Source organism: Amphiprion ocellaris, chromosome 18, assembly GCF_022539595.1.
Source record: "Amphiprion ocellaris isolate individual 3 ecotype Okinawa chromosome 18, ASM2253959v1, whole genome shotgun sequence".
Classification (NCBI taxonomy): Eukaryota; Metazoa; Chordata; class Actinopteri; family Pomacentridae; genus Amphiprion; species Amphiprion ocellaris.
The window spans coordinates 16,013,365-16,024,793 of NC_072783.1; the positions used below are offsets into that span (position 1 = coordinate 16,013,365).

The 11,429-nt window shown below is 41.4% G+C and overlaps 1 protein-coding gene and 1 long non-coding RNA gene across 2 annotated transcripts in view; one reads left to right on the forward strand and one right to left on the reverse strand.

The window, feature by feature from the left end:
- ca10a (carbonic anhydrase Xa) overlaps nucleotides 1-1,184 on the reverse strand; it is a 319,283-nt gene extending 318,099 nt beyond the window's left edge. Inside the window, exon 1 of the mRNA XM_023266464.3 lies at nucleotides 563-1,184. Within this exon, the coding sequence (XP_023122232.1) occupies nucleotides 563-623 (61 nt within the window). The 5' untranslated portion in view covers nucleotides 624-1,184. The remainder of the gene's footprint in view (nucleotides 1-562) is intronic.
- A 544-nt stretch (nucleotides 1,185-1,728) lies between these two features.
- Nucleotides 1,729-2,477, forward strand: LOC129347433 (uncharacterized). Its single transcript, XR_008599547.1, has 2 exons — nucleotides 1,729-1,879; nucleotides 2,003-2,477. It is a non-coding gene; the product is annotated as an uncharacterized LOC129347433 (long non-coding RNA).
- The last annotated feature ends 8,952 nt before the right edge of the window (nucleotides 2,478-11,429 follow it).

The window sequence follows — 11,429 nt, forward strand, 5'->3', positions numbered from 1 at the left end:
CCATCGCACAGAGCAGTGCGCTCAGCGGTGCGCACAACTGCTTTATTTGATAATAACTCTGACTGAACAGTTTCTGGAGCCCAGAGACTTCACAATGACGGCGAGGACGGAGGAGAGGCGCTTCTCACGCCAGCAACAAAACACATATAATTGAAAACAAACAAACAACAACCAAAAAAAAAGAGATCAATTTGCACTTTGGCTTTTTTTTCTTTCTTTTTTTGTGAAAAAAATGTTTTGAAGCCACCCATGTCAGCGTCAGAATGCCGCACATCCTTTCCTGGATGCTACACTGTTTTGAATAATCTAACCCAATAATAATCAAAGGCTTAAACAGCAGGAATGTTCCATGTCAGGCACTAATTGAAGAACATCCCGGGGCTTTCACGCTTACCTGCCACGGTGTGCCCTAAACAGCATTTCCTGTGGACTGATCACTTTGCTTCACAAACAAATGTCACCGTATAATCCCACAGAATTTCAAGAAAAAGTTATAAACAAATCATATGCGTGTGTATTTAATGTGCCTGGTTAAAAGACACCCATACCACCCATAACTTACCTGATATGCAGACAATAAAATTCGCTTGAAGAATGATCAGTATTTCCCAAATTATATCCATCCTCTGTCTTCATTCCACGTACATCACGCACTGATTAGAAAAATTAAACAATTCAGAAACGGAGCTTTATGCGCTGTCCTCCCAGGCTGGATCCCGCTGTACACCTTCCGCCAGGTATTTTCCACACCAGAAACATAGCAGTTGATCAAAGCCTGAGGAAAGGTGTTGCACGTCCCCTCCAGTGAACGTATTTTTTTTTAAATTCCAGAGTTAGAGAAAAGAGGGATTGAACTCCAGATAAAATGGCCGAGCAGATCAGCGATCCTCCGTCAATTTACTGTATTATTTCAGTGCGTCCTAGAACGGACACATCCACCCATCCATCCATCCATCCATCCATCCATCCACGGCCGTTTCACTGAGCGGACATCCCGTTCTCACCACGGAAAGTCACACACGATCGCATGAGCCAAATCTGTGTGTGGAGAAAGAGAGGGAGAGAAATCGTGGGTTAATGTGGTGTGACGGCTGTGGGATCGGTCTAACACCTGGAGACGCCTCGCAACTCAGTAAACTCGCATCGCCAGGTGGCGAGCCTCCTATCCAGACCTCTGCCGTCTCCGTGAGAGGCTAGTGTCAAGTTCCCGAATAACAGCAGCTAGCAGATGTAGCTATCAAAATAAGAGCATCGGTTAATTGAAGCTGGTGCGAAATTGTGTGCAGAAGTGGGAATACAAAGAAGCAAAAAACAAAACAAACAAAACAAAAAAACTACAAATTGAAACCATGCAGCTGTTCATCACTGAAAAGAGTTTATATTTATACCTGCTTTTGCCAGTCAGTAATTTGATGACAGCGACACTGACTCCAATAAACTCATACAATACTGCAGCATCTACCACCATTACTAACTTTATAATCCCTCTCTACTCTACTAAATTTGCATTTCTGTTCTTCAGTGCTTGTTCTACAATCTTTGCTTTTAATTTTTATGCATGCCCTCATAATCCCTGCTCATCTTGTGCCTTAATGCGTCCATCTTTACCGGAGGATACTTTGCTCTCCATCTCACACCGCGGGCACGGATTCCTCGAATTTACAAGCATTGGAACAAGAGCAACGCTCAATGGGGGGGGGGGGGGGGGGGGGGGATAAAGTAATCTCCGAACACCGCGGCTTGACGCACCAGAGAATATCAGTCCGAAAACAAGACGGTTACTGACAACTGAAAGCCGAAGGAAGCGATCCAGCTGAGAACAATATGTGAACATGATACCGTCACACCCAGCGATGCCAGCAGCTCTGTGGCTTTACAGGTAATCAGGATTCACAAGGAGCGACACGAGGCACGCGCGAGCAGGCAGGCGGGGCACAGGTGGATGAAAACAGCGCACTGCAGAAAAATGTCTTATGTTGTTGAAATATTGTTTGTGTTACAGGAAGCAGCAAGTTGCAGCTGATTTCACGAACGTGCTGGTATTCTGGAAAACAGAAGAAGATAAAGCAGCACCAAGAAAGAACGGCTGACAGGAAAAACAACTGAAGGCTGCCAGCACATTTCTGTGCCTCCATCACTTGGGAGGACATTACGCTGACTTGCATCCAGTTCCTGGAAACTCAGCCCCACTAGGCTACTTACCTAAATATGACCTCACCCTAACCTTACACCAAGTCTTCTGACTCAAATTTAATTATTTACTTTTACTTTTACCAATATGACTGTTCTTATTATCCTTGTGTTATTCTGTTTTTCTTATTTATGTTGTATAGATTGTGTATATACCTCACCTCTTTAATTTACACTTGTGTTTTGTCTTACTTTTTTCATTTTTTTCTTCTGTCACTTTGCTGCTGTGACTTTGCAAATTCCCCTTTGCGGGACTAATAAAGGATATTCTATTCTATTTTACTCTATTCTGTAATACTGATTCATGTATCCATAACTAGAGTAATACAAGTACAGACATAGAGCATAAACAAAGATATCATCACCAGAAAGAGGACTAGCAGCCTCTCTGCCAATCTGCCCCTTTCACAGAGTAAGTGATAATATGGTCTCTCTCTCTCTCTCTCTCTCTCTGTGTGTGTGTGTGTGTGTGTGTGTGTGTGTGTGTGTGTGTGTGTGTGTGTGTGTGTGTGTGTGTGTGTGTGTGTGTGTGTGTGCCTGTGTGTGTAAGTGCACAAGTGTTCCCTACCAAAACAGAAAATTTCGCCATAGGACTAAAATATTTGTTGTCCAGTAAAATATTCACATTGCACTTATATGAAAATACAGAAGCATTGTGTTTCTTACACTTTTATGTATGTAAAGTTTGTGACATGACACAGCCACGCATATGTACACTTAGAGTTTTTTTCAAAAATGTCCACAAAAGCAGGAAAGAGGACATTCAAAGACAATGTCTTTTTGGGGGGCTTTTTTTTGTTGTTGTCAAAAGATAACCTTTCAAAAAAACAACAAAAATTGTCGATTTTTGATTTATGGCTTTGTTTTTTTAAATGCTGCCTTTCTTCATAGAGAAATGGAGAACTGCAGACAGTTGACACGGGAGTGAAAGTTAATGTATCAAACTAAAAGCCAACAGGACAGAATAGCCTTCCTGGTGAAGTGTAACATTTTCCAAACTCAAGATCTATACCTGATCCATGTTAGACGACAGGTTAAATAAAGAAGTGCATCATCCATGTGGGATAAACATGTTTTTCTTCTGTTTTTCTTATATCCTTTTTTTTATAATCCCATAATGTATTGTTAAAGCGTCAGACATATGAGGCCTAATCTAAAAGTACAGAGACTGTGATGACAGAACTCAAAAACTTTAATGGATTGAAATTTGGCCACCATCTACATCAAAGTAGTCGTCTCTTGTAGTGATACAATGCTCCTAGTGCTCCTGCAAAGTCCCATTATGTCAAGCATCATCTGTGATGGGAAGAAAATGATGTCTGTCCAATTAGAATTTCATTTTAGGGTTGCAAGGAGCCAAATCTAACAGGCAGGATGGGTGGAATGCACCCATCCTGGGCAAAAAAAACACACTGTGATTGAACGCACAGTATCTACATCCCATTGCACCAGAGTTCAGGTTGTTTGCACCAAATGTTCTTCCTCAGACATCTCAGGACATTATAGTAGAACTTTGTCTTGACAGTTCAGCCCTGGATGATTAATCCCCAGTGCACATAATGCTGGGGATTAATCACATGATGTTCTTTTTGTCAATTATGGTCCCATTTAAGGTAAATTAGACAATAAAGCGCAGTATTTTTCAGCTAACTTGTGACTGGCAGATTGCTTTCCTGTATCTGCCTCCGGCATCAACTCATCAAATATTGGTTCTCCTGACATCCCTAGTGAGCTCCAGTGCTGATAGGTGATAAAATATGGCTCACAGTCATATTTAAGGTGTAGGATGAAGATCAGATCAAAACATTTTGATATGTCACAGTAGAAAATAATGTGTAAATTCACTAATGATAGCTGTGTACCATTTAATTTCTACAGTTTCTACAGTTTCAAGGCTCTAGTGTTGCTCATACTGGCTCATTGCCACTTACTGGACACACAGCCATTGTCAATGTTAGTAACAGCTGTGCAGACCAAAGTGTATGATAGGAAAAAGGTCTATTGTCATGTTGGAAAAGGAAAGCTGTTACTGCAAACTGAGGTCATGAGTTTCCTTTCAGTCTTTAAACATTTACCAAAGAGTACCCTCTTAAAATGTCTGTACTGTGCACTGACTATCTTTGTATACTTTGTATACATTGAATTTTATCCATTACTGGGAAGATGCCTACAGATTAACGCCTTTGTAACAATAGTCCTCTGAACAGTAATGGTCCTTGATATCAAGGTACTTAGCTTTGCAGAATAAACAACTTTAACTGAGAGACGTTGCTTGTCTTCTATCGCAAAAAAACAAACATGTTCAACATAGCCCTGTGATAGACTGGTAACTTGTCCAGGTTGTCCAATGCCTTTGCCCCTAGTCAGCTGGGATAGGCTCCAGCCCCTCCGCAACCCTAATGAGGAGTAAGCGGAGTGTAGATAATGGATGAACAATTCTATGCAAGTCAAAGTTGGCACAACAGACCTGCTGTTAATTTCATGAATCATGCATTGAAGACATAGATTGGAAAACCTTTTACCTGGGATAGTAGACAATTACAGCAGTAATAATGGCTTTAAGCTGCATGTATCACAATTGCTGTACTGAGTGATATGTTCCTTTATTACCATGAACACACACACACACACACACACACACACACACACACACACACACACTGTACCTTATTCTGACTTAGTCCTACATACATTGTCTTGACGCAGGAAATGCCCTCTAGCACATCAAATGTAGAAATTCCTGCTACTGAAAACAATTCTACACAAATGCACTATTTTCTCTTGTTTCAGTGTCTTTGGTTAAAAACATTGACCAACTAGAACTGGAATACATTTCAGGTTCCATTTTCTCTTATGAGTTAGTACATTGTGACCATTGTACAACAAGCAGTTGGTCCGTTGCATGTGTGTTAACCCACTGCATTGACTCTATAGAGCCTCTGAAGGTGATGTGTTATCTGACACCAAGGCATTAGCTGTAGATCCTGGAGATGCTGTAAGTCAGACTTGTTCTAGCACATTCCCCAACACCTTGTGACTGGTTCACTGTTTATTGCGCCTCAGACCACTATAGGCAGGCAATCACCACTGTTGACCAGGAGCACAGCACCAGTCTGCTGTTTTAGATACACTGCAGCTACAAGCAGCCATACTGCATGTAAATGAGTTGGTGAGTGTTCATTTTCTGCTAATTTGCTTTAAATGTCCTTGCAACAGTAAGCAAGTTACCCAAATGCCGTCCTCCATAATATTTATAGTTAACCTCATGTCAACAGTGTATTTGCAAAGATTTACATCCTTTATGAAATAAAAAAATGCCCAGAAAAGATCTGAGAGACCGTTTTTACATCTTCATGGGACTGTATGACATATCAGTATAACAATACTGAGTTCAATACAGAACTGATATTAGATTCTATTGCTTTGATATTGTCACGGGGTTGGGGGTTTGAACCCAGAGTGCAAACACTCAGTCAGGCACAGGTTTAAGCAAAGGCGTTTATTTTTACAAAGGTCAACAAAAGCAGGCCAACTCCATAAACTAAAACAGAGCCCAAGGAGCTAACTGAGGGAGAGGGGGCTGGCAGGGTCGGGAAATCGGCGGTCCAGAGGACGCACACCGGCGCTACTGGTCGTGCCGCGGAGAACGGCGGCGGCTGGATGTACCGTGGGGATTGGCAGCGGATGCCGGAGGAGAAAGCCGGGAAGGAACCGACGACAGAGGCAGGCAACATGACAGGTAGAGCAGGCAGACAGGATGGCAGCGGACCGGTCGAGCCGGTGGAGAGCTAAGAAGAGACAAGAAAGTCAGGTTAAGCACGGTAACTGAAACAACTGATCATGAGGCTATCTGAGCTACTCACTACAAGGTGTAGCGGACGCTACGATCTGGTGGCGAGGGAAAGGACGAGCCTGGCTTTATTGGGAGCTGATGAGAGATCAACCGCAGCTGCACTTCCTCCGCAGCTGTGTCCCATAATTCAATAATACCAATGTGGCCAGGGGCATAGCGAGGAGGGGGGAGGTACCGGGAGAGAGAAACACAGACAGACAGGGGGGACAGAAGGACTAGTGAGGGACGAACCAGAGTGGGACAGAGGCTGATCAGGGAGAAGAGACACAGGGAAGGAGCAGAGAAAGAGAGGAGAGGGAGAAAGGAAAGAAGGAGACAAGTAAGGAGGAGAGGAGGGAAGAGGGAGGGTGAGAGACAGAGCCAGAGAGAGAGCAGGAGGAGATAGAAGGCAGAGAAGCCAGGTCAGGCCATGACAGATATTTGTCACATAGATGTTACTGTACATTCTGACCCGCACACACTGCTCACTATTGATTCCACCTGGTCAGTATCAAGGCTTGCTTGAGGATCCTGCTGTACATTTTGATGCAATCATCTCGATTGTCGATTCTCGACAGGCAGTCAATACCATACATAGCCTGTTTTTTCAATTGTCACTTTTGTGCATCACAGAGAATCATCCCTCTACAGAGTTTCAATGTCCCTATGAATTACAATACTTTTGCCTGTCGTGTGTCATCTGGTGTGTCTTTCCCACAATGTGGATCTGCATGGTATAAAGCTGATTATTTTAAGAAGGGTCTGTAAGGTACTTTCTCCTGGAGACACACAATGAAGCATTTTGTTTTAACTCCAGATATGATTGTTATTCAAGTCACATTGGTCAATGTGCTCATGACATAAGGGGGGATTGTTTTTTTTTTCTAGGGCTGGGATTTTAACACAATAATTACAATGAATTAATTACAGAAAAAATAACGCCTTAAAAAATATATTTAATCGCATCTTTCTTGGTTCCCTAATTTCTGGCACATTGTTAACACTGATGCACACTCCAGCCCAGTAGGTGGCGGTAATGCACCTAAAATCTGTTTGCCAGTCGCGTTAAAGAATGAATCAGCGCAGAAACGTAGGACGAACATGGTGGAAAGAATGCGAGGCGAGAAATAAGCTGTTGACTCTGTCCTTGTTTCAGTTCAATGACAGCTAATTTAGATGTTTAATGAAAGTTTCGCAATGTGCCGGACCTCTGCTCACTGTGCTGCGCTTGCATAAATGAAACTACTTTATGCAAAAGAGCTCGAGGGCAATGCACCTTACATTTAGCTACGACAGTCCTGGTACCGGCAAAGAGTGTAGCCAGCCCACAATAGACCACTTTTCAAGACATTGAAAGTGCTTGAGTTTACAAGAAGTCTTAAAATGTAGAATATAATAGCTATGATTACACCTTGAGCTTGCAGTAATCTGTGAATGCAGTAGACAGATGAAAAATGCACCGATGCATATAAATGAAACATACAAATTTTTGTTGTTTAAGTTCATGTATATTCATTGATTCAGTCGTCAACCAAAACTTATTTGAATTGAAAACTTTGCTTAATGTGTCAAATATTGTTATTTGACAAAAATGCAATTAATCACAATTAATTAATTACAAAGCTTCTAATTAATTAGATTTTAAAAATTTAATCGCATTCCACCAATAGTTTTTTCACATCTGTGTTGGATTTTCAAGTCTGATTCTTCCATTGACTTGCTCTGAGATTCATTCTGTCATTCAGGATGTGTCTTCAAATCTAGTCTTTTCAGGATTATTGACAGACTACAAAATGTTCTGCATGATGTATAGTAGCATTAAAAAGAAAAAAACTTGTGAACTAATTGCAAGCACTCACTCACAAGCTGTTTGAAGCTTCCCAATGAGAGACGTATCACTTCATTTATCCCTTCCTTTCGAATTTTAAATAAGCTGAAACATTAGACTTTCAAAGCTTCATAAATTACTTGGTTACTGTTGTGTCCATTATGGACACCAGTAGTTGGAAGGATTCTTAATGTTTAAATTATATTATACATTGCCCTGTTTCATTGAATTAAATTTTCCTTTTGTTTGTTTGTTTGTTTTGTTCTTGTCTCAAAATTAAGCGGGGAAAGATGATAGAAGCTGAGACTGAGTTCTGATGCTGAATGTCAGTTATACTGCTTCAAGCGAGATGCTGTCATCCACTGTGAATACCTCTTTAGCTGATACAGCAGGCAGCAAGAGCGTCATAACCAACTATGACCAGGTCACAGTCTTTATGTGATATCAGATGTTTTCACATCACAGATAGTGGGATTAAAGATGGTGTCAGGATCCCTGTCCCAGCTCCTAATTTGCTGCCTGTCTCTGTTCCTCCTTTTCCTCTCTCCCTGCTCTGAACTGCTGCCTCATCAGCAGCAATCAGCAGCACCTGATCAGACGCTGCCTTACCAGCCACCAGTTACCTCTCACTTAATAACACTCAGAGTGTTAGATCATCAACTATGATACATGTTCCGACTGGTTCCTTGTCTTGTTCTCCATCATGGCTCTTTCTCTACCTTTTTCTGTTGCCACAACCTCTGGACTCTGAACTACCTATCTGGTTTTCCTGCTTGCCCCCTTCCCGGCCACTCTGTCAGTTAAGTTTTTCCTTGGCCCCCTGTGAGTTGGTGTTCTTGGTTTTCAGTATTCAGTTTCTGTTGTTACCCTAGCCTGTTGTTTAGTTAGCTGTCCCTTACCCCTCCCCAGTTCACATTCCTGTTAGTTTGGTTTCTGTCTTTGTTCCCTTTATATTGTAGTTCATCTGGTTACTTCATAACCTGTAAAATAACACATTCTGCACCAAGCCTCCGATCCCCTCATCTTCATTAGTCTCCCCCTTGGTTCTCAGTCTGCAAACCGTGACAGATGGTGACAATCTGAAGACATTACAATGACAGTCTAATTATTAGAATCAAACTTTTTTTTGGACAGTTTTTAGTTTTTTTTTATTAACTTAACACTATAATGAATTTTGTTTGCAGCACACATTCCAGGTAGGAAAATATACATCTGGATCTCTCTCCCTCCCACCTGAGAGCTCCACAGACGGTGCATGTTTTTTTTTTTTTTTTGAAAAGGCCCAAAGACCTTTCTTTTAACAAAGCTTTTAATTAAATGTGTCCCTGAATTTTTTATTTCTTATTTTTATTTTACCTGCTTGTTTTGTTTTTATCCTTTTATATTTTTAATGTAGCACTTTGAGATTTTGCTTAAATGAAAAGTGCACTACAAATGAAATTGATTATTATTTTTATTATATAAAAGCATAGAACATCTACTGCAGTATGTTGCCATTCTCCTCCCATGCCCTGCCCACTCCACTGCATCCCACCCCAGTCCTCACTTTAGCCTCAAGGCCCAGATCTTACATATGTGACTGTACTATGTGTGATGAAGAAGTATGAGGCGTCTGGCTATTAAGGAGGTGAATGCTATTCCTACATGAGCATTTTCTTTAATTAAGGAATCTCCCGGCTTTATCCTAATAAGGCACACATGGGATTGGGAGTGATGTCTATATGAAACATCTTAGTATATGCACCAAAAATCCTGGACCGAAATGTAGAAAGGTCTAGGGCAAGACCAGAACACGTGTATGTGATCTGCAGGTTGGCCTCGATAATGAGGACATGAAGGATCTGTGTTAGGGAATATATTTGCCAGCCTTGCCCTGGTAAAAATGCACCCTCAACACAAACATAAGCTGCATCAGGCAGCAGGGGCAGGAGGTATTTATTAGTTTAAGTACTGCCTCCCATTGTTTAGCTGTCATTTCTCTCTCTCTCTTCTGTCTCTGTCTCCTGTCTTTCTTCTCACTGCATCTCCCAAGCTGCTTGCACTCTGCCTATTGCAGCAATGAGGTTCAGCTGTGGTGATTAGTTCAGTCAGCTCACCTGTTCACAATATCACTTCCTGCTTTATAAACCCGGCTCTTTCAGTCACTCCCTGCCAGATCATAGACTGTAGATCCTCTCATGGGCTCAGTTCTCCCACCGTTCCCTGCCTCATCTCTAGACTGCCAGATCCTTGTATGGACTCAGCTCACCCTTTGGATTCCTGCCGCTCCCTGCATTGCCTCCAGACTGTTACAGCCCCGCTTGGAATTTATTCATCCCCTGAATTCCCACCAGTCCCTGCTCCTTCTCTAGCCTGCCATTTTCCGAGCCTGTGTTGTTTGCCGCAAGCTCCACTCCAGCTTCCCTGATCCTGCCTTCCCCGTTAGTCTAGTTCCCCCATTTTGAGTATTTCCTGTTTTGTTAGCGTATCCTTAGTTTATTCACATTGATTTCCTTAGATCACGTACTGTTAATTTAAGTATTTACTAGACTTAGTAATTTCACCCTTTCAGTTTGTCTCAGTTGTCTCTCCCCTCGCCACTTATTCCTGCTTGTGTAAGTAATTTTCCATTAATGATTTTCTGCCCTTTTGTTTATTAGATAAAGTTTAACTTTGAGTTTAAGATTGTTAGTCAGTTTGGTTTAGTTTCCCCCTCAGTTTGGTTTTCCCTTCACTATATTGGTTTTAGTTCTTTGTTTGGTTTAAATAAAGCCCTTTCCGATATAGCTCCTGTCTCCCAGTTTCTGTGCACCTGGGTTCTCTGACTGCCCCTGTAATGGTCTTTTACAAAGAATAGACAAACTGAATTGAAATATGCATGCTAAGAGCTGCTCTAGACTCTTCCCTGCAGAAAATAATTGATATGGAATATTTGCATCATGACCACCTCTGCAAAAAATTGTCCAAAACTGATGCATTTGAGCTATTTCTGAAATTTAGCTTATCTATATACCCTAAACAATACAAATGTCAACCACAGACACAGCTCTTCAAATGAGTCATAAATGGGCATTTAAGGAGCATGATGGTGCAGTACCTGTCCAGGATTCAGAATTTCTACCCTTCTCCGTTCACTGTCCACATAGTCAGCTGTGACTGTGTCAGCAATGTGTTCTTGTACCACTGTGCTGCATTTCAGGGACAAGGTGTCCCTCTGATTGCCGCTCATTTGCATAAAAATAATGTTTGGGCTACTTGATGCAAATCAGGGGCATCTAGCCAGCACTCAACACCTCTGGAAATTTGAAAAAAAAAAAAAAAACTTTTAAACTAACGGTTCCTAATCTAAAATAAAGACGGGTTCAACAGCTGCATGGCTTATTTCTATTTATTTTACTCTGCTGTGATGAGGAAAAGCGGAGAGATGAAACCTCACATTAATCAGGTCTTTATTTTATTTTCTGGAGGAGTGACCCTGTTACACAATTTATAGTATATATATCTTTATGACACCCAATAAAATATTTGCTGTTCAGTACCTTTTATATATGGTATTATTTAGTAATAAAGAATGAATGGGCGTGCCACACTGAATAAATC